The 27,855-nt window shown below is 38.2% G+C and overlaps 2 protein-coding genes and 1 long non-coding RNA gene across 9 annotated transcripts; 1 reads left to right on the top strand and 2 right to left on the bottom strand.

The window, feature by feature from the left end:
* Nucleotides 1-411: 411 nt before the first annotated feature.
* LOC145359316 (homeobox protein Hox-A2-like) lies at nt 412-3,561 on the bottom strand. Of its 2 annotated transcripts, none has more exons than XM_080213912.1 (2): nt 2,922-3,561; nt 412-2,305 (listed from the first exon to the last, which is right to left on the bottom strand). In XM_080213912.1, exons 1-2 carry the CDS (start codon nt 3,283-3,285, stop codon nt 1,593-1,595), a joined length of 1,077 nt encoding a protein of 358 aa, XP_080070038.1. In that variant the 5' UTR covers nt 3,286-3,561; the 3' UTR covers nt 412-1,592. The 2 variants fall into 2 exon arrangements, with proteins under 2 accessions (XP_080070038.1, XP_080070037.1); XM_080213911.1 differs by having other exon boundaries at nt 413-2,308; nt 2,922-3,560.
* A 3,515-nt stretch (nt 3,562-7,076) lies between these two features.
* Nucleotides 7,077-26,751, bottom strand: LOC145359314 (homeobox protein Hox-B3a-like). 5 transcript variants are annotated; one of them, XM_080213907.1, is made up of 5 exons: nt 26,703-26,751; nt 15,155-15,221; nt 13,087-13,167; nt 9,651-10,181; nt 7,077-8,807 (listed from the first exon to the last, which is right to left on the bottom strand). In XM_080213907.1, exons 4-5 carry the CDS (start codon nt 10,063-10,065, stop codon nt 8,038-8,040), a joined length of 1,185 nt encoding a protein of 394 aa, XP_080070033.1. In that variant the 5' UTR covers nt 10,066-10,181; nt 13,087-13,167; nt 15,155-15,221; nt 26,703-26,751; the 3' UTR covers nt 7,077-8,037. The 5 variants fall into 5 exon arrangements, with proteins under 5 accessions (XP_080070033.1, XP_080070034.1, XP_080070035.1 ...); XM_080213908.1 differs by lacking the exon at nt 26,703-26,751 and adding an exon at nt 16,945-17,397; XM_080213909.1 differs by lacking the exon at nt 13,087-13,167 and having other exon boundaries at nt 26,703-26,750.
* On the top strand, nt 17,275-24,339 carry LOC145359324 (uncharacterized). Of its 2 annotated transcripts, none has more exons than XR_013889560.1 (3): nt 17,275-17,385; nt 19,324-19,423; nt 19,956-24,339. It is a non-coding gene; the product is annotated as an uncharacterized LOC145359324 (long non-coding RNA). The 2 variants fall into 2 exon arrangements; XR_013889561.1 differs by having other exon boundaries at nt 17,290-17,385; nt 18,880-19,423.
* Nucleotides 26,752-27,855: the final 1,104 nt, after the last annotated feature.

The raw sequence follows: 27,855 nt of genomic DNA, 5'->3' as shown, positions 1-27,855 counted from the left end.
CAGCATTGCGACATTGTGACGACCCTATGTAACATGGAGGGGGAAAAAACTGTAAGAGAAAAGATATACAACGCCAGACATTTGAAACATCGCATTGCACTAACTCAACGGGATTAAATTTCACAAGAAAAGCACACTATCGGATAGTTGTTAAATCATTTCATTCAGTAATGGTTAGTGGAAAGAAGCGGGTTCGTTTGAATGGATGGGAACATTGAACTCCTCCGCCCCTCCCCCACAGGGCTTCCGTATTTATAATAAACTTCATGTTTTCCACATTTCGGTCAGCTGTTTTAGGTCCTATGATACCTAAAACCCATTAGAATAAATTGAAAATGGACATCATATAGAATAAAATAAATCTCAATGCATGTTGAGCAATCTGCCCATCAAGCCTTTAATACTCTTTGCTCCACGTTGGAGATATCTACTTTAACCACTTCCAGACACTTTTTATATTAATTCTTCAAGTAGTGTTCTATGGAATTACACATACAATAATATCAGAAGATTTATTGTTCGCCCCCACCCCCCAGAAATTGACGGAATCAGGGAACTGGACGCTTCAATTCAGCACTAGATGGAACGTCAGTTGAATAATAGTTGATCACTCTGATACAGGAACGAATGGGGGCGGGGAAAGGAGGTTCAACACAGGCAGAAATGGCATTAACTCTCCAAATCGTTTTCAATACACATTTGATCTACCCATTTCACTGAGCCACATTCAAGCATAAAGCGAGCCATATACAAAAACATATACATTATACCCTTGACAAAGAACATTACGGAGGCAATAGTTCCAAACGATGTTAGAACACTTGGTTATGTATCCTGTTTGTTGCTTAAAACGATGGAATGGCACAACAACTAGGATAAATAACTCCTGCCCTTTTATCATTGTAGATCCAACAAAACCAATACAAATATCCAGGGTAGGCACATTTCTCTTAGATTAAAAATATTATGATTTCCTTTTTTAATCAAGAGTGAGTTACTTTTTTTGTCAACATACAGCGAATATTTTCTGCGTAAGCTATTTATGCTTTAATTCTTGGTGCATATATCTCGAAAAAAAACACACTAGCAGTCACCTTCAAACACAGACTGTGAGGTTTCATTAAAGAATTAAGTCGTTTTATTTAAACTATGAAAATAATGTACAATAAATAATTTAAAGTTCACTATTTCAGAATTTATAATAAATAGGCTACCTCTAAAACATAAAATAACTCGTCACAGTTGTCCTTTTGGGAGCTATAGGATAAAACAGCTTTACTATAAATACAATTCCGATATATGTTTTCCTGAGATAGTAAACAAGAGGAATCTACATTTTTTTTACGTCTTGACGAATTTAGGAAAATGCAACTGAATAAAATCGTATTTAATGAAATACCTGTGCAATAAAGACTGCAATTCTTGTAGACTCCAGGTCAAGGCTGAAGGATAAATTATTTACTGTGAGATCAGTCCTATATCACACAGACCTTTCTTTAATATTCCACATTACTGTAATTTAAAATAGGAAATAATGAGCATAATTTTAAACATGGCTGTATTTCTACACGGGCCTTATGTCTTGCGAATCGCTACTGATAATTAAGGTGCTGCAAGTCTATTGTGCAGAGAGCGCTGGTGAAAAAATCAAAACTGTCCTCGGGGATATCCACAGGACTGTCGATGGAATCCTGCAAGCTGGGAGATAATCCATCGGAGAACGGCAGATAGGAATCCGAAGAAAACATGTTTAAATCTGGCAAGGAGACCAAATCCAGGTGCTCGGAGTTGAGAGTGTCCAGACCAGAGCTACACATCTGGCCTGTTGTAAACCCGTTTTCAACACTGGCAGTCAGATAAAAGGGGCTCTTGGCTTTTCCATCGCTGCCGCACACAGTCAGGTCCTGCAGGTTTTGGAGTTCTTTGCTCAGTGTGTTTTGGTTTTGCTTTTTTGCTTGTTCAGCGCAGTTTTTATATTCTAAATAAGTTCCTGACGCTTCGACAGGTTGGCTATAAGGCGATGACTCTTCGGCTTTGTCTTCTGGAAGCGAGCTGTTGGAGTAACTAACCTCTCCGTCTTGGTTTTCTTTATACTGTGCCTGCCGCTTATGCTTCATGCGCCGATTTTGGAACCAGACTTTAACTTGCCTCTCGGTCAGTTCGAGCAGGGCCGCGATCTCCACTCTGCGGGGCCTGCACAGATATTTGTTGAAGTGAAACTCTTTCTCTAGTTCCAAGAGCTGCGTATTTGTGTAGGCTGTCCTTAACCTCCGAGAGCTGCTGCTGTTATCTTGTTCACCCTGGCCTTCTAACAATAAAGGGTAGAAAGAGAGAAAGAGAAAGAGAGAAAGACCGTGAGGAGGAGTGAAAGTAAATGTTTAACATGCCCATTGAAAAAAAAGCTGCAGTAGTTTCTGTTGGACCAGAAACCGTCCTTTCACAAATTAAAATTGAAATTAGCTTTGTAAATGTTACTTTCTCGCAACCGGTCAATAAGTAACATTGCCTTTAATTAAAACATTAAAATTAAGAAATTCTTCCAGCAAAACGCATCTTGCCCTTCCTCGAGTTGTTGCAGTTTATAAGAGTTTGTTCAACATGGCCGCCGAGAATGCAAATACCAGAATCTACAATATATTGAAACACTCTGACAACATAAATCGCATATTAAAACAGCATTAAACAAAATATTACAATAAATCAACATTTTAAAGCACTGGATCCATCAGGCAATTATAAATGCATTTCATAAATCAAACAGCAATAAAATCCTAGATTAGCCCGCTGCTTTATAAGGCGTTGTCATCTATGCTGTAATGGGTATAGATGCTGCACACTAAAGTTTTGTAAATTACGTATTTTGCTCTAAAAATATATAGCTTAATATAAACGTGCAGAGGAAGTCTCGGCTTTGGGCAGACCTGTCGGAGACTCCACCGTACGAGAGGAGCTAGGGACCGGAGCTGACAATGACAAAGGTGTTTCGTTGATTTTTTTCGACGACTTTTTCTCTTTCATCCATGGAAACTCGGCCGCGGCAGCAGATGGGAATGAGCCATTTGGAGGCCGCTTTTCGCGACTTGGCCGCGGCTGGTTGCTGCTGGGATTCAGGCTCGGGATGGTCTGCTCAAAAGGAGGAGGAATTAGTGTCGAGTGTGAAAGCGTCGAGTTCTTGATTGATGAACTTTGAAATGTATCAGCGACAGCAGGGAAGGACGTCAGGCACTCGGCAAGCGAAGGCTGGCTGTTAATAAAACCAGTCTCTCGCTCCAATTCGAAATTCATGGCTTTCTTAATCCCGAATGGAGAAAGTTATGAATATTGCAGGTCGAGAAAAAATATTTTCAGGCTTTAATTCTGTATCTCTGATATTACAAGGCGTATGGGGACAGACTCTATTAAACTGAGGACCAGATTGAAATTGGACCAAATTCGTTGTCACATGATTGGCGTTGCCCAATAGCAATTTGTTGTCTATGAAAAGAAATCATTATCTCTGCAATTGATCCAAAAAAGTGAAGGAAAATTCGACTTTATTTTTATTGTTAGAATTCTAAATTTACCTTCAGATTTTACCAATTCTTCTCATGCTTTTTGTTATTTTGAAGAAAGCTGCATGTTGATTTTTTTTTAAATCTGTCTATTATATCAAAGTATTTTGCAATTCAAGTGAAGAAGATTTGCACCTAAAATCTGGCGGCTTGAGTAATTAACAAGGTACCTCATTAATCTTCAAAGTTTTGACAAGAGGGCCTGTAACAAAATAGAACTTTCACAAGATCAGCCAGGCAGTTGCAATTTGCCTGTAGGAAAGTTCCAAACCCTTTAAATGCCTGTATCATTGGACACAATTCACAAAATGTGTTTTCTCCAATTATCGAATGGATATAAGTGTTATTACTATAGTTTGTCAAAGCAGAGAAGAGGTTTCTGAAACCAGGTAAGTATTGGATTTTAATTTGAGGTAGGCTTGAAACAGTGAGAAACTATTGAGTAACCAGTTTAACCTATTTATGTATCCTGGAAAATTTTACTGCAACACTTTTCTGGCTATCTATTTATCCATTCATTTATCTATCCCGCTATCTAATTATAGACAGAATTTCCTTTTTGAGGTGTTTTTAAATTACTATCATTCCAAAAAAACTTGTTTAAAACTACCCAAGTTTATTGAAAACTCATTTTAAATCTACAGCTTCATGAAAAAACTCATGACAATGTAAAAAGGAGACATTTATTTTAAGAAAAGTTATTTGAAAGAGTCACTAGCTTGAAAGTTGCAATAAAAATCTTTTTAAAACGCTGAACTTAAGGAGGAACTGAAAGCGGCCACGATCAATCTTTCCCCACAAAATGGCTTGACAGCTAAGGCTTGGGAGCAAACACAGAAGAATTTGCTTCCCCATATCAAATGCCAGGAAGTGAGGCTGGCCTTCCTTTCTTACCATTTTTTTAAAAGCAGGGTGACGAAATGCATTTATTTTTAAATCAAAAGCCGCAAACACATAATAATAATGAATCCCTGACTTCATGAGAACGGAGTGAGGCTACAAGTGAATAGTCAGATTGGAGCCCCTTCATGTTTTCAAGGGAAATATATAAAACATTGCCTTGGTTTGGCATGCAATCCCTCCTGTTAAAACGCTGTGTAGGATGTGTAAACGAATTCGTGCGATGGGGCCTAGAAACCTTTGTTTGCCAAACATGTGTGGGTGCAAGTATTTAAGTGCGGGCCCCTTTACTTGCCGCTGAGATACTGAAACCATTCAGAACAGAAGAAATCTATCCTTAACACTGCAAGAAAATGATCCCAACATTAGGATCTTTAATTAATTTTAAAATACGTCTGATCCGGCCAGTAAAATTAGCAGCAATTTTTGCTGCACCACACTGTGATTCATTGAGTGTGAGGGTTGCAGCGGGAGCATTGACCGAGGAATAATTGGTTAAAATGTGACGTGAGAAAATGCTGTATGTAACATGGCGTGTGGTTTTGTTTTGAATTGGTAGCTGCGGAATTATTTTCATTGTGCGCGTATCTTAAAACGACGCTTATTTTTAGCTGTGAAACTCTTTGATCTTTGAAAATATAGAAAAGATTTACGAGTTAAGAAGAGATAAAGTTAAATATTTTCCATTTTTTGGTGTTGTTTTGTACTCAGTCTCTCCCTGTACACATATTTAAACGGATCCAATATAAACAGTGAAATAAGATTCTTGGCGCTGCAGACAAGTCTTCAATACATTAAGTAGCGGGGAATATAAAAGCAATGTAATTAATTAAGTAACACCAATAGTGCCAAAAATAAAATTGCTTTTTTGATGGTAAAATACTGTTTTTTAGCTGCGATCTGAAAAATGCTAAATGATTGAAGCATTTCTGCGGACCGCCATCGAAAGCAAAATGTGTTCGGGCCTTTTTTGCTGGAAGCTGTTTTTCTTCTCTCTGGGCAGCGAGAGGTCGAAAATCGAACAATATGGCGCCGAATCGTTTTAGCGATGGTTGACATCAGCTGCGAAATTGTATTTGGAAAACCCTGGAGAATTGTTATATGATCTCAGGAAAACTTTCACACAGATCTGTGGCTTTTAAATGATCCATATCACTATGCATATGATTAGGAACTGACAGGGAGAGCTTTGCTTTTCATGTTGGTACTACAAGAACATAAAATAACTTCTTTAAAAAATCAAAGTTTCGCAAAAAAAAGCAAACATGGTGGTAAAATCACCAGGATTGCGATTTAAAATGGAGAACATTAGTTAAAGAAGCACTAAATATGATTATCAATACATTGGATATTAAAAATTATAACTAATGCCCGCTTTAACTCGTGTTTGGTTTTGTTCTAATGTTACAGCAATAAGAACATATCGATGAACTCTTGCCTTGAGAAATAAGTAACATATAAAATAAAGCAATTTAATACTTTATATTCAGCAATTAATTTTACTTGCCTACGAATGGAAAGTACTAAATGTAATTTTTGCTGTTCAAACAATTAGTGTACAGAAAGCTTAAAGAATGAGTCAATATAATTGGTTTGTGGGGGGTAAGATTATCTTTTAGTCACTGTTAGAAATAAATGCTATGTTATATGATTAGATAACCAGAATCGCCGTGTTTAGCTTTCCCTAGGTCGCAGATAGGGTAAAACCATTATTAGAGTTAAACCAATGTGTGGTTATGGCTATGTTTAAAGTGGTTACTATAAACGGCCAGCTTCATACTGTTTTAGAGCACGAAAATCCAATAAATCTAATTTTAAAAAGCATAATAAAAGTTTTGTTAGAGCAGTAAGCTTCTCAGATATTTACATTCTGCAATTTTGTATCAACAACTGAATAATTGGGAAATCAAATTAGGTTTTCATGGCTGTTAATACTATTTTCCCATGCTTCAGATTTTATAGAAACCTTGAGAGTAAAATTCATTCTCATACACATCCTGATCTCATAACATCACTTTATAAAATGAATTGATTGCCAGACCGAGGAAAACATCTTTCATTTTGAATGGAATGGGCTGGAAATGTCTGTGTACTTTGGCAGACTGCTCATGCTTTGGTCTTTGTTTCTATTGCAGATCCAATGACTGCTTTGCCCAGACAGCACGTGGTGTCTCCTTACACTGGATGGAAACTTTTTACCCCTTAATTCCTGAATGTTTGTGTAAGTCTCTGGACCTTGTTTGGTAATAAAGATATTTACAAGCTGGAGAAGTGCTTCATTCTTTAGTTTTGTAAGAGGCATTATGTGAGCACTGTCCTCCGCACAAATCCCCTCCCCCATTCTGATATTAGAATAGACGAGACATATAAAAGCAGTGGAATGATTAGGCAACGACCTATAAACGAGTTAAATTTTCCTACTGGTACCAATGTGTGTAAGCGTGTTTGTCTGTGTAGGAGTAATGCAAAGAGAGCTTAAAATGCATGATTTGAATAGCTTGGCCATCACAGTTGCCTATTTCAGAGATAATGGCTAATGTACAGCCTCTTAAATATTTTTAATGGTTGCATATATATGTTATATTTCCATGTTATGATCATTGATACATAAACCATACAACAAAAATCTGTTAACAGGAGATTTATTCCAGAATTGTTTGACAGACAACTCTTAGCAAGGAAAATAACTACGAAGAAGGCAAGTAGTGTCAGAAAAGGAGAATTTGCTATATTTTTCTAAATCATGACTATACAATTACTGTCCAATTCTGTTCCCATGCCTTCAATATAACTACATTATTTGTAGGTACAATGGTAACAGAAAGCTACATTTTTGTTCTAGTTTACATTAACTAAAATAAACTTGTTTACAGTGACGTGAATACAACTGCTTCGACAGGTAAATACTAAAAAGTACAGATTTTTATTTTTTTTATATAAATACGTATTGTTGGGGATAAATAATACAAAAAAAGAAGAAATATTTTCCTGGCATTAATCAATAAATATATCTGAATGTTCACCAGAATAGACACATATTGAAAGACGCACCAGCTACTCATTTTTAAGATTCCTTCAAGGCCGAGTTGGAGTTGTTTGCCTCTTATGAGCTTTTTCACCCATTGAAATGTAAACAATAAGTGCAATACAGGTGTCCAAAGGAAATTCAGCATTAGCAAATACCCAAAATGTCTTCACTTTTGCTTTTTTCAAAGGACAGAAGATTTGTTAATTTACCCTGTTTCACGTTAAGTCCAAAAAGGAAATGTACCTGTACAACCTTTAGGATTGTGCATTACCAATTTCAAAGAACCCTAAAGATTGTAATGGGGGGGTGGGGGCAGGAGGAGGAGGAGGGGTGGAGGGATCTGGGAGTTAGGAGAGGGCTAGGGTGGTGGGGTGGAGCAGGGATACTCTGTAGAGGAAGGGTGGTTCTGTGAAGGGACAATATGAACAAAATATATTAATACAAGTCAACATACATGAAACAAGAAGACACAAGTAAGGGAATGGGCCAAAGAGGTATCATGAGAAAAGGAAAGGATAACTCATTATTCTCTTCAGTAAAGCTCCCTGCTTAGGCCTGCTACAGATGGGTCAGCTTGGGAGCTTCTTGAATTCTTCCCTGAGAAGGATGATGCGATGAAAGGTCTGTGTAGGTTGGATGTGGGTCACAAGGTCCATGGTGCTGACTGGGAGCCATCTGAGCAGCACCATTGTAGTCCATGTTTGTGGATGGAGGGTGAGAAAGATGATTGAGGCCAAAGAGGGAAGGCCCCGAAGCGGACATAGAATCCACATAGTTCCCGCCAACATACACAGGGCTACCCTGCAAGTTTGGTGTCCCGTAGTTGCCATTTCCCTGTAGTACATGGGGGTCGTATTCTGGAGCTGTCCCAGGGTATCTTTTCTGTTGCTGAGATGGGCAACCTTTCATTGGGTTTTGGTAACTTGTGGTCATAGCATAAGCGTTCTGATGAGGTTTATTGAAAGGCGGCGGTGATGGGGCGTCATAGGCAGAGTTGTTAGCAAGCGGATGCATGGCGTTTACAAATCCGGTGGGGGGCTGGACGGAAAGCGGAGGGCTTCCCGTGGGCGATTGTCCTCCGGAAGAGCTCACCATGCCTTTCGTTTTTTGATCCTTTTTGTACTTCATTCGGCGATTCTGAAACCAGATCTTGATCTGTCGTTCACTGAGGTTAAGCAGGTTCGCCATCTCCACTCGGCGAGGTCTGCAAAGGTAACGGTTAAAATGGAATTCTTTCTCCAGTTCCACCAGCTGCGCGCTGGTATAGGCAGTGCGCGCTCGCTTTGAGGCAGAACCCGGCGGGCTTTTGTCCCCGCTGACATTTTCAGCTGTGAGCAATAAAATAAAGATAATTACCTCTTAAAAGTGCACCGATCTGAACAAGAAAATTCTCCACATAAATTTAATAAGTCTTGAAAGAAAAACAGAGGCTCTCCCTTTAACACATCAAGGCCTATCATTTCACAATAAACGTTATTAAAAGTTCTATACCCCCAACACCAGAAATATGACGTGGGATCCCTGGAGCTCAGAAAATTGAATCATAATCATATTGACACAATGTTTAGAACAATATATTCCACAGTTGAAGTGATACACTTAAAGAGGACAGGCCAAATGATGTTTTGCAACGTAACCAGTCGTATTATATAATTATGACCCATCCAAGATCATGCTTAGAATCAAGAACTGCTACACCGATATGGTTAATATTGTTGTTATTAGTAATTATATTAGTGGAAGCAGCATTAGTATTTATAAGGTTGTAGCAATTTTTGTATTACCTGCGTTTTATTACTTCACTTTTTGATGTCATGTCAACTTTCTGGTTTCACAATCAACCAGTACGTGACCTTTGTGCATTCTGGGCTGTTTAGGAGCAGTGGCATAGTGTAACACATTTATTGAATTACATGGTAGAACATGTTTCAGTTTCAAAGCAAAATAATAACTTTGAGAATTTGGAAGACGTGGGGGTGGGTGGGAGGGTGGGGGAACAATATGTTTTAATGTTAACAATGGGCCAACAAAGTGTTAACGATGTATAGACAAAGGCTTTACATGCTGCAGAAATTTGAAAATAGTGTTTTTAATGTTTTGACTTAAATAATCTTGCAGCCTTTTCATTTGATGCTTGAATCCCTAAAACTGCAAAAAGAAAGTTAGTGTACCTGTGGTGGGACAGTTGTTATTTTTTTGCTTGGAGTTTTGCCGTGACTCTTTCATCCATGGGAATATCTGCTTGGTGAGGCTGGGTGTGGAGGTGTGGGAAGACTTGGGCAGAGACTTGCTGGTGCCTGGTTGTGTCGAGTTGTTGCTAGGATTTTGGGGAGGTGAGACAGGTGGAGGTTGGCGGTGCTCGGGGAGATTCGAACGCATGCAGCTCCCATTGATGTCTTTAGATTTGGGATGCGGAGCACTAGTGCCAGCTGGCTGAAGGGAACAGGCCGACCTCTGGTAATCACTTTCAACGTGAGAAGATGGTGGATAGGGTTCCTGCGCCACTTCATAGCTGAAACCATTTGCTCCCTGGTATGTGTATCCACCGAATAGAGTACAGTTGTCGTAGTACGTCGTTTTTTGCATCTCGCAGTTTCCCAATATTTATTTCACAAACTGTCAGGGTCCTTGCACCCTTATCGAATAACATTGGCACCCCGATTCACGTGACGTTTTCTTCCAATAGCCTCCTGGCAGTTGACCTAAGGTTAGAAGAACCACAGAATAATAGTGGAACGTGTGTGGATCCATCTTACATACTCAAAAGCAAATGACATGAATAGCGTTCACCACACAAGCACAGCAGATGCCACGGCTGGTCTTGATTCCAGGCTATTTTGGACTGCAGAGGAGGGGACTCTTGCACTGAGCCCTGGAAGAAAACTAAAAAATTCACATGGCCAACTGCAAAACTATTTTAATCGAGATCAGATTCAACATTAGCTCACAGCTAAATTCTTTTGGTTTAGGCAATGTTCCAAAAATGATAATTATTTATGAAAAAAACTTCAGACAAACTGGGATTGGCTATCTTAGCAGGGAGTTACATAAACTTTCACATCCAGTTCAGTTAAAATACACACAAAACATCGTTACATTTCATTTCATTGCCCCTTACTTGATTAATTGTCATGCTGTCAATATTCTAGATTAAAAATCTGACCTACCGCTTAAAATTAGGTTTACAGCTATTGTTATAAAACGGAGCTGCCAAAATATCAACATTTGTAAATGTACAGCGTTCATGGCGGGGTGAGATTTCGCCTGAAAACATCTGGTTTAAATAGAAGGAAACTTATGGATGTTTCAGTAGCGATGTATTCAAACTCTAATCCGAAACATACTTTTATAGCCATCATAATTTCTTGTTTAACGCGGCAATCTAAAATTTATATCTCTTCACTCCTTTGCTGTTAAGAGGCAGCACTGATAACATGGGATAAAAGCACAGAAGAAAAACCCATAAAATGAGATAGCGCTGAGAAACAATGCCCATTCTATATACACAGCGCTTAGAGTCTCTTAACCATTTGGGACAATTGTTTTCTGAAATTGGACACAAATGTATTTAACGTGTCTGCTTAAAGTGTGTTACTGTGCCATAGTGAAGGCGAGGGAGTAAGTGCTTTTGCTCCTTCTTTTTCTGTCCATGCCCATGCAAACTAGATATGTTTTTGGACGGCTCATGCTTGGCCTTGCGGCGATATTTTAGGGCCCTTTTCCTCTTCCCCGCCACAGCTTTAACTATTCATGATGGATCGGCAAAGATACAGGGGATTGTGTTCTCCATGACCAGAATTTGAACCTCTCTCTTAACCAAGAAACAAAAAGGATAATAGGTACTGTCTTGGAAGGTGCTCTATAATTTGATGTATGAGGGCCAGCCGACCAACAAAGATTTTTTTTGGGTGAAAAATGCCCAAGGACTCCCGGAGCAGCTCAAACCGCGAGACATCCCCGACACAAACCCCACGCTGCTCGAATATACAGAGTTCTCATTTCTGCTCCAGACTCGCACATCACTTTCGAGTTTGTGCTTCAAGTACAATTCCAGTTTGACACTTTTTAAATGACCCGAAGCGCTTGGCAGAATTAGAAAGAGCGCATCAGAAAATCGGCGAATTATGTGCAAGAACCAGCCAGTTCTTCCTAAGGCTTGCACGGTTTCTCTCTCTCTCTCTAAAAGCTAGTTATTTTGAAATATCAGTTTTGGTATCTGACATTGATTAAAGATACGTGAAGCAAAATTATTCGAATAAGTGCAAGCAACACAATTCAAATGCTTGCTTGTCTGTATCGCGTGCAATACCTCTCGCCATGCTAAATGTGATTTAACATTTATAACGACGCTAATGCTTTTTACAGTTTATAACAGCGGAATGTGAACTATCGACGATTTGGCCTTGAAAATATATTAAACATCTCCATTTGTGAAAGACGGAATTAAAATATGTTGGCAAGATCGATTTTTGCTTCATGGGATCTTTATTACGCTCTCGCGTTTGCGTAGGATTATATATAATTTATTTGGTATAAAATATAAAGTAAAAGGTTGGAAATGTATTTAAAAATCAAGCAATACATTCAAATTAATACAAAATTCTGGAAAAATCGAATAGGTCTGTTACAAAATGAGATTCAGTCGACACGGGCTACCTGCTTCGACATTCTTTAAAACATAAAATCGGAATTTATAATGCAGGAGTTTACGTTTCTGCTTATTTGCACTTCGCGGGGTTGGTACAGCCGGTTGTCGGATATTATCTTTGTTCTTTAAAGCAGGTTCAGAGTTTCTAATTGGCTACAATTAGAAGATAAAATGCATAGTGAAATTGCAAGCTTTGCTTTCAAAGCCGCATAGAGAAATCCCTTTCCACCCATTGCAACAGAGAGAAAGCGTTTCAAAGTTTTATTTACCTATGTAAACATAATAAATTCTAAAAAAAAGACCCGCCTTCAGCCGGGTGCTACGAATGGACTGAAGGAAGCTGTAGATTGCAACGGAGTTTAAGCGTGCTAATAAAGCTAGAATTTTACAGCAATATAAATGAATGGTTCTATTTCTAATGGTGCTTTGGTAAATATAGAACAGAGTCAGAAAAGTCAGGCGTGCTCCAGTCGCCGGTTGCCACCATGTTTCGGAGAAGCACAGAGGCTTGGAGAGTAATATCCTAAGATTTCACTCCCCATAGTCCCGACACGCAGTACCTGCAGATCGCAAGTCCTTACAGAGCTAAACAAGCGAAGGGGAATTTGATTGTCCGAAATGTGTTAAATATACAGAAAATAAGCATCCTAGTTAATGGGACAACAATAGGGGAAGTCGTCATACACCTTAAATTATAGAGCACCGTAAGACGTCCACGTAAATATGTCTTAAATCACAACTGAGAGCTTGGTTTTGAAAAATACTCCAAATTAGCCCCCCAAAAGGCCCAAGGACCGGGCTCCGTGCTGAATTCAGATACAATGTGAAACAGTCGCTGCGTGAAAGGAAGCTATAGCTTGTGAACTCTTCTTGAACCGAGATTGAAGTCATATGGTCATAAATCACTGGGACATATACTCCGCCATTCACGAGTGATAGCCTATTTGAGTCCAGCTTACCTTAGCCACTGACGATAGAAGCAGAGCAAGACATAATATTTCAGATTCACCACGCAATCGATAAGCAGGAGTTCCCAAATTCTTTTATATACATATAAAAAAGGAAGGATAAAACAGCTGGTTATGGCGCTGAAATTCACTCGTTGAAGGCAACGGCAAAGAAAGGCGAGATGGTACAGCTTCAAAGAACTGTAGAAAGCTCAAGGCTTGAATGGACAGCCCTGATATTATTGAGCCCTAGACTGGTACGCCCTACTCACAGATAACAATGGTTTCTCAGCATTACAGGGCACAGTGAACTAGAAAGGAAACCCATATATTCGGTATGTTTGTTATGAATACGTATGTATATATATATTAGAAGCACGGTTTTAAGGGGGAAAACGATTTCTTTCTTGAGTGCTGGGCAGGCAACGAGTGTTAATCCCCTCGAAACACAGCGTCACAAGTGAAAAATTATGCTAATTAGCGACGTGGTGGACAAGGCCTAGACTAACATGGCAAGCTCGCTGTTTGCTTCACGTGTTTGGCAATTAAGTGTCAGTTTATGCTAATATATTTTTCGGGCAAAGTGCATCCTTTCACCATTCAAAATATTAATAAAAGATATTATAACAATAAAGTGAACTTCTCATTGCACAGCTCAGCAAATATAGATATTTCCATCTATCGCCTTGTTTACTTAACTCGTGGAATGAATCATTAATTAATAATTTATTCACGACAAAAAAGAAACTTTAGTACCCGACTGGGTGCGGTAGAGAAAAAGAAAATGGACGTAGCGTAAGGAGAAGGAGGAGGAGGAGGTATTTCTCTTGTGTTGAACATGTAGCAACGCACAATATGCAACAGCCCCTCTACAAACTTTTAATGTGGGCTGTGTGCTGCACTCGCTTGGACACTTAAGATGTTTTTTTAAAATAAAAACAATTCACTCCTGACAATGGGGGGAGAGAGAGAGAGAATTGTCACTTGAGTGAAAGCCAATGAAAAAAGAATTTGGAACTTAAGCTCTTTTTTATGCATGCCGCTGCTTCTGTCGTTCATGGCTACGTAAGATTTATGACTTCATGGCACCGTAGCTGTAAACAGTGTAAAAGGGATAGATGTTGCACTAGTTAGGTACATGAAAGGGGAGCCTGAACGGCGTAGGCGGAAGACAGGCGAAAGAATCTACAACTCGGCAACTTTTACTACGCCTTCATACTATTCTCTTTTTTTTGCCAACTAAGTCTTTTTGGGGGGGGTTTTAAAAAGCAATTCAGAAGTCCGAAACCTCGTAGATGCATCACTTCTGCTGGAATAAGTGAGGAGTCGAACGGATTGATTTTTGTTAACGTGCAGTGATTTTCTACAAGAGTGCTCAGCAGCCAAGATATAACTTCACAAAATGAGACTCGAATTCTTGCCGCTAAAGAAACGAGTCCCACCTGCTTAGAAGTAGGACAGGTTACATAATGTTAGACAATATCGTATGCCATTTCCTAATCATGACATGGCTGAATAAATAACTTTGCAAGTTCGTAACTTGTAAGACTGAACGATTTTCGGCAATCCCATTTTCCTGCATTTATCATTGTGCTTGTATTCTGCTTCCGCGACTTGGAGAAGAACCAGTTTCACCTCAGTGATTTCGTCAATGAATCTTTTTAAAATATTTGCTTCCAGATGGAAAACACAACAAACACCAATTTTAAAATACAGCTTTTTTTTAATTCGAATTTTCGTATGGTGGTAAGGTATTTGAACTTGCTCATGCAGTTTCAAATGTTGTCTGTATAATTCTTGTGGAACTAATGATTGAAGATCGTCGTCAACAAAGTATCTGATTTAGATCTTAAACAGACTTTAACCAAAAAAAGGCAATTGAAAACTTTGAACGCGATTTTAAGGTGTTATGTACCTTGAACAAGGCTGACACTAAATACATCTTCAACGTATGCCAGTTTATCTAATAACAGGTTTATCAGCTTATCTATCTATCTGCATATTTTTCTATCTGATAGATAAGCAGAACACTGAATTGTGGGAAATGGTTCAGGTATTAAGTGAATATAATGTGACTTACCGCAGTAGTGCTGCTAGTCCTTGAGCTAAGGTGTAGCTGCTGAGGGGGTCTTTATAAAGAGCCAAGACTGCAAAAAAAGGGAAAGAAAAAGACAAACCTTCGATCAAGAAAATCGTTACAAAATCGAATTGGCTGCACACCACCTCTGAGGAAATCGACAGTGTATTCGAGCAAATGACAGCAAGAAACAGCGAAAAGTGGAGCGTCAGGAATTAGTAATAATGCATTAGAAACGGCACTGTAATATACTCACATGAAAACATCAATTGTCAATGCTTTTATTTATATATTTATACATTATTTATACTTAGATTTGATCATCTAACCAGAATTTTGACATTTCTAATTGAAATGATATGCTGCGTATATTTTTTGAAATTGCTCATGTAAGGCCATTTGTGCTTAATCATTTTATTTCATGTTTTTGTGGAATTCTTATCTAATGTGGTCAATAAATTAAATCTATGTTTACTACCCTAAACGTCATTTAATTGCCTGATTTTATTGTCTCCTAACAAACGTTAGCCTGGCTATAGTTAAAACACACAGCATTTAGTCAGTTTTATATATTTGGATTATGTAGGCTTGTCATTCAATGTTGGGCCTTCAACAAACATGAATATTAAATGAATGTGTTATTTTAAATCATTTGAATCTTCCAATTAATTTTTATTCGGTATTTTCTTTTGAACGGCTATTCAAAATTAGAATGACAACGTTAAATGATTTGAAAATTGGATTTATATTTTAAAATCAATTGTTCATTATATTCTAGTCCTTCGACAAAACAAAAAATATGTAGAGCAGCTGATGTTTTAAATCGTGAAAATATGGGCATTCCTCCTCTATGGTTCTGTTATTGTTTCCTGGTTAAATATTCGTTACATTTTGTCCCCAAAGGCATCAGTTTTGCAAAGATAAAGCACACAGGCTTTGTGAGCTCCCAGTATAAACGTGTTGTTACTTCCAAAAGCGGCAACAGTTACACATGTTTAATCTTTACCTTTGTTTAATATCGAATGACTTAAATTATTAATATTCAAAATGATTGAATGCGAATGCGTGAAAAGGAGAAGCAACGTTCTTGGACTAAACTTAATAATAAAGCTTAATCACTTATATGTGACCAAAACGCCAGCACCGTAGCAGAACAAAGAAGAAAGCCTGGGATACGGGTTAATGCAGGGATTCACCTGATAATTTTAATCAAGGAAAACCTTTTGTGTTTTCATATAAAACGTTTAAAATGTTGAATTATACATTTATGTGAACTTTAAAGGGTTTTCGCGGTATTTATTCGTGGGTAGGATCCGAGTGGTGGAAGAAATGCCATCGAAAAGGGCTAGTTTTTTCGCTGCGGATTCCTAAACTCATAAATTATTTACCTTGTCTGGGAAACAAATGTTCATGAATCATTGGGTGCCATAAACGGCTATGTTTAAAATTCGTTTTGTTTTTGTTTTGTTAAATTAATATAAGGACATCCAATGAGAAAACAAGAGAAGGAAAGGAGCATTAATATCGATGCATGAAGATGGGTCTGAATGACGACTCTTGAATCCAACGCATATAACCTCAAACGCGCGCATTCACAGTTGAGTAAAAGACTTGAGAATTATCATCCGGGTGAACTGATTTACTGTCTTTGAGTATCAGGAGCATAGTTAAACATTTGCAGTTGGGCTAAGTGGATAAAAAAATAAAGGAAAAGAAATAAAATATGTCTTGGCTCATTGTGACAGATATAAGTCTCTGGCTGAATGACCTTTCCTTGAATAGTAATAACTCACCACATTAATGATCAATCAACGGGAGGGTTTGAAATGTCTCCAAAATAACAATCCGTCCCATTATCCCAGGCTTTCTCTGCGATCGCATATAATCCTTTGATAAGAGATATTGGACGGCACACATATCTTCCCCCTGACCCGATTTATTTTTTAAATGGTCTGCTGTAAATAATCAGAGCACTGACTGGGTGATCACAGCCCGGAGACACAGGCGAAGGCCTTCCATCCAAATGCCAGAGTAAATGCGCTTGGATTATGCATTCACGTGGTCAGTACGTCAACGTTTCCCCATTTTATACAGACTTTAGCAATTGTTAATTGAACTCTTCTTTTTTGTGTTGGATCGCTGAAACTCACGCATTTCAAAAACTTCTCGCTTTCTAGTGGGTGACGAGAGGTACTCTGCACTCTTACTGTTTTCCATCCAAGATATTTGCAAAGGTAGGTTGCTTTTTTAAAAAAAGTCAAAATAAATTCATGTAATTAGCTTCTTCCAAGAAACCAGGGCCAGGAAAAGTAGAGATTGAATAACTTCTTTTGCTTATTTCCCACCCCCTCTCCAACTTTCGCTGCAAAAGAAAAAAACAGCAAGTTGATTTTTGAGAAGGCAAGTTTTACTGGGACGCCTGTTTTGGATCAGAACAGATAACCTGTGGTCTCTCCACTCTGCTATGTGGAACGCTGTGATAGTGGGCTTGGTTTACACCCACGCACAGTCTGTCAAAGGAAAGCGGGGCTCCCAAAATTAAACGCCTTATTTATTCTTAACAGGAAAATGATTAGTTCACAGCAGTGCACTTTCTTTAGCAAAGTGGTCATACATCCGATAGTAAAATTAGCAGCCTGTCTCTGATTTCAGGAAGTCTTATATTCTTCCATTCGGCAAATTTAAAATTCAGTTGAATGTAAGCTTAATTTTGAAGAACAAATTATAGAATAATTAATGGAACAGTCGTAAAACATGTAATATACGCGTATAGATTTATATGCGATTTATATTACACCAATAATGTGAATTTAACCAAAAAATATTTATTTGACACTCTATTTTAGTTAAGTGTCGCTTGAAATCGAAGTTGTGATTTCAGCTAAGAACTATTCGTCAAAGTGCAATGTACCAACATCTTACACGCCCATCGGAATGTGCTTAGATGTCTTAGGTTAGGCCACAGTATTAAAAGCTGAAAAGAATCGCCTTCATTAAGTAATGTGCTCTTCAACATTTAAGAAAGTTTATACGATAATAGTGAATGACCGCCGTGCAAAAAAAACGTGTTGCATAATGTACACTGGCACGTTTCCAAATGTACCTTCTCATCTGACCTATTAATGCATAACTTGTGTTTAATGTGACATTTGACCTGCAGCACAGTGACGTGCTGTAGAGCGGTTTGGCTCTGCAACTTGCCTCATATCACTGCCTTCTCATTTTACTTTTCACATTAACGTAACCCTAAAAATTACAAACTAAGCTAAATAAAGATGTTGACTTAAATTAACGAGAAATCTGTTTTGGGGGGTTTGAGAATTCCTGGCATGAGTCAAAGAGAGATCAATAGGGTTACTGTACAACCAGAACAGAGAGTCTTTGATCTACGAAGCTAAACAGCATTGCAGCGACAAACTATTCGCTTAACTTGCGAGATAATGCAGGCGAACAGACTGTATGACAGGAAAGAGTTAATTTTTAATAAGAATGTCTTTAATGTCAGTGCTCTTTTACTTTGCTGCCAAAACGTAGAAAGAATATTTCGGAGCGTCCTTTAGAATCTATGCTGGGTTAGGTTGTTTCGGCATTTACCAAGAAAAAAATGTACCAGATAAGCCTCTAGTTTTCCATTTGGATATTATTCCCATAAAAAGGGCCTTCTGCTGTAAAACGGTTAGCTCTGCTTATATGCCAAAACCGATTAAATTCAATTTGATTATTTCTAGATCCATTCAGACGCCTGCAGTTGAATCTATCTTCCACAGCATACCAAACACTTGGTACATTTTTATTTTGCCGGAGGCTGGCCACAGAGTATAAAAATGATTTGTTAAAAAAAGAGGAATTTAATGCAAACCCATTTTCTGCTAACATCAAACGTCGCCTTATCGCTCGTCGTCTATCTGGCTAGGAATGCCTGAGGAAATGGAAACCTATTAAAACGTTTTCCGTTAACAGAATGTTGTACTCCCATGAATTAGAAAATGGTCCAGCACTTTTCGGCACTATTTTACAGTGGCGCACGTTATACCAGCAAAACGTCCTGTTGTATTCTAAACTACATCAGCAGTGTTTAGTAAAACAAAAAATATTTTCGCCTGGAATAAAACTAGACGTGGAACCATTCTGTAAAGGTTAAGGAAGTAAGTTGTTTCTCTCTCTCTCTCGAGGTTCCAATGAAAAGACCAAGAGATTGAGTTGAGGCACTTTAAACGGCCAACGCTGGATGGATCTTTAGTTTGGGAGCTTTAAAAGTCGCAAGTACAATAGGTAAACACTGTTTACCCAGGTCATAAATCATGTGCACATTCATCTTGAGGATAACACCCTATCTAAAAATGCTTTTGAAGCTTCTTCCACGAACTCGGAGGTGTTAACAGCCATCAAAGGTAGACCCAAACCAAACGTTTGACTGTTTGAAAGATCTCTCGGAAGTTTGAGGAGAAAAGGATTTTTCTGTAGAAATCTTCACCGCCTTCTCAGAAAAGAGCACTTTTGAGTGTGTGGGGTGGGGGGGGGGGGTGGATATCACGGGGTGGGGGTGAGGGGCGGCGGCTGTTGGTGTGGGAGAGGCCACGTCTGTCTTAATCCGTTACACACAAAAAGTCAGCAATAGTTCACGGAAACCAACCGGGGACCTCTCTCTCAGGTCAAGCTATAGGCCATTAATTATATCCACTCTGGAATTCAGAGCTGCAGAGGGGGGAAAATGTTTAAGCTGCAGCTCACTTGGTTCGCTTACCTGTTGGATTATTGCAATGGAACTTGGAAAAAGATCACTGAATTTGGTCTTTCATCACAGGTGGCGGAGCTCAGCTATAACCCCCGCGGGAGGAAAAATATTTATTGGACTCTGGTGGATTTGGAAAAAATTGCATTCTGGAAAATCGCGGGATTGCCATCGAAAGAGGCATTGCTTCGCCTGGGAGGAATGAATTCAATAGCGGCCATACTGCGAAATCACATCCAGCCGTTAACACGACCAGATCTTTGCCTGAACGGACTATCAAGAAAAAAAGACCGAGTAGTTTAATTATTCCAAATGCTTAATTCTGTACAAATTGTTAAAAATCAAACTATTATTCTAAACTCAGCATGTTTAAGGATAGGCTGTTGACAACGGGAGGCAGTACAAAAAACCGACAGAATGCTAAATGGAACACGAAATAAAGATGTGAGTTAACGTGTCCAATAGGAACGGGCCTGGTCGCTGGATGTCAGAAATGATTTCCGTATGAGCTGAGGTATCGCAGTTCAACATTAGCCCGACTCCTTTAAATACGGAGCATGCCAGTTAAATATTCTGTGATATTCAGCAGCGGGCTAGACTGAGTAAGAAATGCAGAAAGAGAGGGAGAGGCATACAGACGAGAAAACAGAGAGAGAAGAAAGCAATAGCATGAGAGAGGAGGGAGGGAGAGACCGATGGGGAGAGTGAAAGAGTCACAGAATGCAGCAATATTAGTTTTTAAGTACAATGATCCAATCCGAATATGTCAATTTCCTAACAATGTCCAAGTGATTTATAAAATGATTACAATCATTACTTTCAAGCAAATAAACCTCAAGTCTCCACGGAGTGCGAACAGGGCATCACCTTATCCTATTTTTGTTCCTCCAATTGCAACAATTTCGGACAATTGCTCCTTGGAGACCGACTACATTTCAACACAAAGGAATGGAGAAACATGGCAAATTTGGCACCAAAAATACTAGGTCTTCTGTTATTTGAAGGCAGCACTGAACAAAAAAACCCAAATCGTCATATCTCGTAAAAGAGAACTATATACCACTGGACCCATCAAGTGAATTGTTCCTCAAAATTAGTTTCGTTTTGTATTATCAGTGAAAGGTCAGAGGTTATAGTTATTGCATTTTCACTTTTCTAATAGCCAGTCTGGGAGCATGGAGCAGCATCACTATAATTTATTACCTTGTCTGTGCTGGAGCTAATTTTATCGGTTATTGAGAGGCGTTAAAACGCCTTGAATTGCAAAGTCAAGAACAGTACATGCCTACCTACAATGCTGACCGTTTAATTATGCATTCTTTAAGAAAATATATGAATTTATATTGAACAAGTTTACCCACACTGACCGCTTAGCTTGGCTACCTCTGTCCATGTTGACAAATATTATTTTACAAAACATTAGCAGCAAAATTAAGTATGTTTGTAACATTTTAGTTGTGATCCATGATCTTATCGTATGTCCTGGATCCATTCTTATTATTTAGTTTTCATTAAATACTTCTTACAACATTGTGATTCAATGTATGAACAAAGCATAAATTACCTAACCATTCGACTCTTATTTAATAAGCGATTTGTTGATAAATTGTAACGGCTATATGTTTAGTTTTGCGTCCTATAACTATTCAAATATGAGGAAATGTAAATATATTGACATCCTCACCCATTCTTCTGCACGGTGTCTGAGAAAGGCTATGGTACAGTTCCCATGGAAAATAGTCGTAATTTTTCATCAATTTTAAATAGCCATATATAGCCCAGCAAAATGTATTAACAGGGAGAAGGGACATGATTTATTATGAGGAATATAATTACCTGTATATTAAATAGCCATCTTATAAGGGCAACGTCTATTCTGAGAGTACGTACGGTTGTTTCCTTGCAACCATTAATACATTATCATCCCTTTACGAGGATTTTATTTAAAATATATCTGTTCAGTTTGAAGGATTTCAACGCAAATGAACGATGCAGATAAGGGAGAGAGCAAAGCAATTATGAAATCAGACACCATAAATAAATCTTACACTCGTTCACAAAGTTAATTCTGGCAGCTGATGGATAAAGGAAAAGAAACAAAGTTAAGGAGGAAAGAGTCCAGAAATCACAAAACTTGAGCAACGATCCTCCTGTTTGCATAGTTTTGTTGTTTTTTTTCATGCAGTGGAATGTGATCTGCAGGAGAAAAAAAATTAGTAGACAACGTGATAAAAATTCCAAGAACTGAAAAGAATCAGGCACAAAATATTGTTCAACATTATCGGCTCGGTTTCAAATGTTACGTTTTTTTTCTGTTTTTGAAGTAGATTAGCTTTAGTCTTTATGTGCTGCTGTCTATAGAAGTCGCCACCGCTCCTTAAAGAGAGGCGAACGAACAAAGCCTTTAGGAGGGGCTTTTCGTTGAGTGGATTGGCGCCGCATTGTCAGGCTTATTTTAAAGCACAGTTATCGTCTGTGCGGATGTAGCTGCAAATTTTCTACGGACAGAAGAAACTGCCTTTAAGCCTTAACATTTTCAGAATATAAGAGCGTATTTTGCCTTTCCGTGGTATAAATTGTTTCTAAAATAAAACACACATTGCTATCAGCGCCGCTGAACGAATGTAGTGCCATTGAGCATGATTCATGTGTGTTGAGGGCACTGAGTCACATTATTTTTCCATTTTGTGCTGGGAGTTATCAATTAATAAAGCCTCAATTGAATCTAGGGTCAGACTTGCAAAGAAATTTACACATCTTTCGTATGGAAGCTAAGCAATATCCAATTGTGTTCTCATATCGATTTGCTAATGCCTTACCCCTTTCTGTTTTCTCAGGAGCATTTTTTTGGCAAATGAAGAAAATCGACATCCCAAAGGCCTGCCAATCATAGAGGAACTCTGTATTTTCATTGTTTCTGCCATCACCCCCCCCCCCCCCCCCCATTTACAAGCACACACTGTTACTCAAATATTGAGGAAAACAGATTATGTGCTACAATTTGTTGAAAGACATAAGACTTTGCCAATCCATTCAATGGCTACCTACATTAACTTTATGTAACATACACACACACACACACACACATATATATGACTACCTGAAACATATATGTGTATGGCAACTACAAAAGGACAATGACAAATATTCTATATTTATGACATAAAATACATCGCATTCATTAACAACTTAAACATTGTTCCACGTATTTATAGTTTGTTCTCAAGTAATAGTGTTTGTTATTGACGCCTATGTCTTGTACATTAAATAATTAAATGGTTAATAAGTATTTTGAGGGTTTCATCTTTGTTGAGCTACCAGATAGAATATACAATAGATAGAATTTACAATAGATAATTCCAACGAAGCCCTGCGTAATCATGAAAACAAACACTTAAAAACACTTCAAATAATCATAATTAAAAACGATCATTAAATATCCCTCAATAAGAAAAAGATTGCTATTTAGCTGACAGATAATGGTATTTTGAAAGGCACGCATGTTTCAATACTGATGTTCCTTGCCTGCTGCAACCATTAATATTTAATGCCAATCACTGAGTTATTCTAATTTTACTACATAAAGGTTTGCACTAACGATCGGTGTTAAATGTTACGCTGCTATTAATGGCTTCAATTTGACTGGCTGGCGTCCAACCGCAGAAGAAAAGGACCGAGGCGTTGTGGAAGTCTGTTAGTCTTCGCTCATTTTCAAAATTGGGTTTCGCAATTCATTTCTGGTCACCCAAAGCGCCTCCTTCACTAGGTTTTTATTCCAATGAGGGGTTGTGTTTTAAAGAATTCATACAAAACTATCCATAATTGGTAATCACGGATGCTGTAATTTAAGACCCCCAGCTATAGCTTTCATATTATCCTCTGATCTATTGCTACAAATGGCCCGCAATAATCAACTCTGGGGAGAGGATTACAACCTTCCTCATTCCTGAATATCATCACTTGCACATCATTCTCAAAGAGCATGATTTATCACGCAGACGAACATAAACTTACACACAATGGCATCCATAGTGTTGCTGACATATTTTGCAATAAATCAAGAAAGCAAGAAGAAAAACATTCACAGAAAAATCAAAGAAAATGGAGAAATAAACAAACATACCACTGTGGTAAATTGAAAAATATGAGGAAAGACACTATTTATCAAATGTTATGACAGTCTTGTAAAACATAAATAACACACATAATATTTACATACAGAGACACGAGGCGCTGCAGCTGTACTTACAATAATCCAACCCACGGTGTGCCTCTCTTCCCAAATTGTTTTATTCCAGCCTCTCTCTCAAGTTATAGGCTTGTTTTTAAAAGGACAGTAGAATTTCACGTCAGACATTGGGAGACCATGTCGGCGATTTACCGACGAATACATATCTATTCTGCAACAGCTGCATTAATTATTTAATGAGTCACGTGATCGAGGGGGAAGGGGGGATTTCAAATTCATACTCCAAGGAGAAGTGTCACCTTCCACTGGGAGGGCGGAAAGTATTTCATATTTCTCTTTATTCCCAATGAATTTTGTTCTCAAAATTGTATCAATGCATTACTAATGATTCTTCTTACAAAGCGGGATTCAGAGGTTTTTACAGAGATTCTGTAAGGCAAGAACTAAATAGAAGTGTGACTGTATCAATGGACTCAGGGCTTTCCTGCCTCGCTTTTTGTATGCTGAGACGCTTCTTCCCAGACCCACAACCATGACCACCTTTTATGGCGCCGATGGTATTCTAGTTATATATATTAGACCGAGGAACTGCCTCTTTTACTCCACCATAAATTTGCTTCTCGCATGCATTGTTTTTCCAAGTTTTCTACTCCCCGTTTTCTCCTTCATATCATTATTTTCTATCGTACTGTGGAACCAATGTTTCTTGTACAAGAACAATCTCTTTTCACTTTCACAAGGACACTGTTATTCCCCCTGTTACAAACCTGGCAACCAGTCGCCACCCAAATACCTCCCAAAAATTAGAGTAGTTACAAGAATAATGCATTTTTATAAAATCCATTCCAATGCGTTTTGCAGTTGTGACATGATAACTATTCGGAGCAAATCTGTGCTCGGGGACAGTGAATCTGTTTTTGGTAGGGAAGTGTAAATAGATGTGGGCGATCCTCTTTTTTTACTGGCAGCAGCAGTGCTTTGGAAAAAGCAATAACCTTAGTCAGAATCATTCTCCGAGAAACCAATTTGACACAGTGCTGTCTAACTTGATCTTGTTTTAATATTCTCTCTGCGGGTGATTCCTAACGTGCAGACTAGCAATTGCAATCGGTGTATTTACAATAGCACTAGAGGTTATTTCGTTATAAGTTTTAAAATTCCGCTCTATCTAGCCCATACTAGTACCTGGAACTCTGCCTTTGTTCTCGTCAGAAACCCCACCGTTTTCAGAAAATTATGATGACATAATTTTATGATATCCTGAATAAATCTCATCCATCATATTTATTGCAATCTAAAAGGGTGTTAGAAAATTCCAATGGTTTAAAAAAGGAAATAAAGACTATTTAGTTATTAAAGCCTCATAAATACTTCGAAAAAGGAAAGGATTGAGGGGCGGGGACTTCTCAACTAACAAAGGCAACCATTTCGTTTATTTCCTTTTAACACACATTTGAAACTTTCCTCTAAACTACATGCTGAATTATTGCATTCACGTGTTTATTGCCTACAACAAGCACTAACGTTGCATTAATAAATTGGAGTTAGCAAATTCAGTAAAGGTGCAGAAACTGGGCTTCAGTTCACGCCCTCTTAATAGAATTTGTGTTCTACGGCAGTTGCTTTCTTAAATCGTGAAAAGGTGATATCTATTTCTTCTCTTAGTGAAGGAGGCCACTGGGTAACAATAAGGTTTGAATTAGGGCGTTCACTTCTGAAGCGGGGCTTTGATAGGAATAAGCTGCTTTGAAAAGCCCAACACGTTGTATCCATGGAATGTCTCTTTCTATTCCTCTCTGCCTCTCCCTCCTGCCCGATGCTCATTGTCCGCAAACAAACGGCATTTAAAGATTTTTTTAAAAGTCAGGCTAAAATTTTATTGTTTTCATTAATACACAAAAACTTTGAAATAAAATTTCAAGGTATGTCAATATGTTAAATTTTCTATAAAGAAAAGGCAAGCTGAGAACAAAACAATGGTCTACTTTCCTTCTCAACGGTTGGATTTTTAGAGACCATCTTTAAGTGTGTTTGCAACACGCACACACATACACACAGCTGTGTGTGTATCTAAAAATCATTCCACAACCTACTTTTAGTTGTCACTGAATATTTAAAAAAATCAAAACTAACATTCAAGATCGTCCATCTTTTCTAATGCAAGTTGGGAAATAATTGCACAGAAGCAAGCCTAACAGAACGGATACTATTCGGCCACGCAGCGCAGAATTTAAGTCGAATGAACGAGGGGTAACCCTGGATTTTTTTTATCCTTTAGTATTGAGAATGTTCAGATAGAACAGAGTCATGTCTTAAAGGTCAAGGGTTTCAGAGGTCAGACTGCTAGAATAAAAACAGCTAATCGGATAGAAAAGTTGTCCTTTCCGTGAACCCTTTCGGCCGTCCTGCTGACCAACCATCATGCTGATTTTATTCCGTAAGAATCATATATACTTAAAAACACATTTCAAATAATAAGCAACGAAACGCAAATTATTAGCAGATTCTACATTAATGCATTGGCTGTGCATTCAAAGTTGCACAGAACGAGTGTGTGTTCACATTTAATTGTCAAAAGAACAACAAAGCGATTCAAAGCGAGGAAATTAATTGGCTTTGTTTGCTATTACCTTTCCTTTCAGCATTTTCCTTTTTCGAACCCTGAGCATTTTTACGATTTTTAATCATAGTTGAGAGGGAATCTTCCGGTGTGACTGAGATATTCCACGCTCTGCCCATATTTTTAAAGAACCCTCCAGGTCGCTCACCACTTTTGCCCGGGACCAGCCATCCAGATTTGCTGTTGAGCAACAATGGGAGAAGTATTTAAAGAAAGCAGTGATTAATGATTTCAAGTTAATTCTCACATTTTCAGAACCTCTTTGCGTACAAATAATGCCTCTGAACTTTAGTTGTATAGCATGCATTCAAAACCTTTGGCAACAGTCTGGCAGAGGGTGTAGGACTGGCTGGCCTGTTATCTGTGTCTATGAATAGGGAAAATTGAGCAGTGATTGCCGAGATTTAATGAATAATTCTTATATTATTAACTAAAATAATTGCTTCTCAAAACACTTCAGAATTATATACCTTAACGAAAATGTTACATTTGGAAAGGCTGCATTTCGCACCGTCTCAGTTTCGTGGGACCTCCGGGGGGAGGGGAGGCGGGGGGGACATAAAACACGTATACATTGGTTAGACAGAGTTTTCTCATATAAGCGACAGATTGTAAATCGTTGTATTGTCTCCAAAGACAAAACGTGATCTAAGAAAATCAAACTTTATTCCTGTTTCTTCTGTGACAGTTGCATATGTGAAATCTTATGAGGTTGCAAAACACAGTATAAACGATCAAAAAGGGCATATTGTATCATGTGCAGATCAGTGATGTTTTTCTGGTTGTATTTGGCATGAATATTTTTGAAGAATGGGGATGGGGTAGGGTAGGATTACCATATCCTTTCAGTTACAAAGTCAAAATGTAGTTTGGTAATATTATTTGTTAAATTGCAGGACTAAGTCAAAACACGTGCATCAGTGAGTTAAACTCTTGAACCAGAGGATATTTCTCCCAAATATAGAATATTGTGTTGTGCAGTGATATAAATTCCATGTAGGTTCTCTTCCGATATTTGCTGCATTTTCAGATTCCAGATTGCATATGCAATGTGCTATATGAAAGAAAATTAAAATTAATATGGAGCTTCATCTGACAAAAGAGGTCATTTGTCTTCTTGATTATCTATTTGCTTGTCAAAGCTTGAACCATTACACCCTCCA

This window comes from Carcharhinus amblyrhynchos, chromosome 27, assembly GCF_965287045.1.
Source record: "Carcharhinus amblyrhynchos chromosome 27, sCarAmb.v2.hapA, whole genome shotgun sequence".
Classification (NCBI taxonomy): Eukaryota; Metazoa; Chordata; class Chondrichthyes; order Carcharhiniformes; family Carcharhinidae; genus Carcharhinus; species Carcharhinus amblyrhynchos.
The sequence above is the reverse complement of the archived record's forward strand: the minus strand, read 5'-3'. Positions and strand labels throughout refer to the sequence as shown.

Coding starts and splice junctions, on each gene's coding strand:
- LOC145359316 (XM_080213911.1), bottom strand. CDS start 3,285: ATGAATTTCGAATTGGAGCGAGAGACTGGTTTTATTAACAGCCAGCCT. Junction 2,309..2,921: donor TACGGTGGAGTCTCCGACAG/GTCTGCCCAAAG, acceptor CTTTATTGTTAG/AAGGCCAGGGTGAACAAGAT.
- LOC145359314 (XM_080213907.1), bottom strand. CDS start 10,065: ATGCAAAAAACGACGTACTACGACAACTGTACTCTATTCGGTGGATAC. Junction 8,808..9,650: donor TAACAACTGTCCCACCACAG/GTACACTAACTT, acceptor TATTGCTCACAG/CTGAAAATGTCAGCGGGGAC.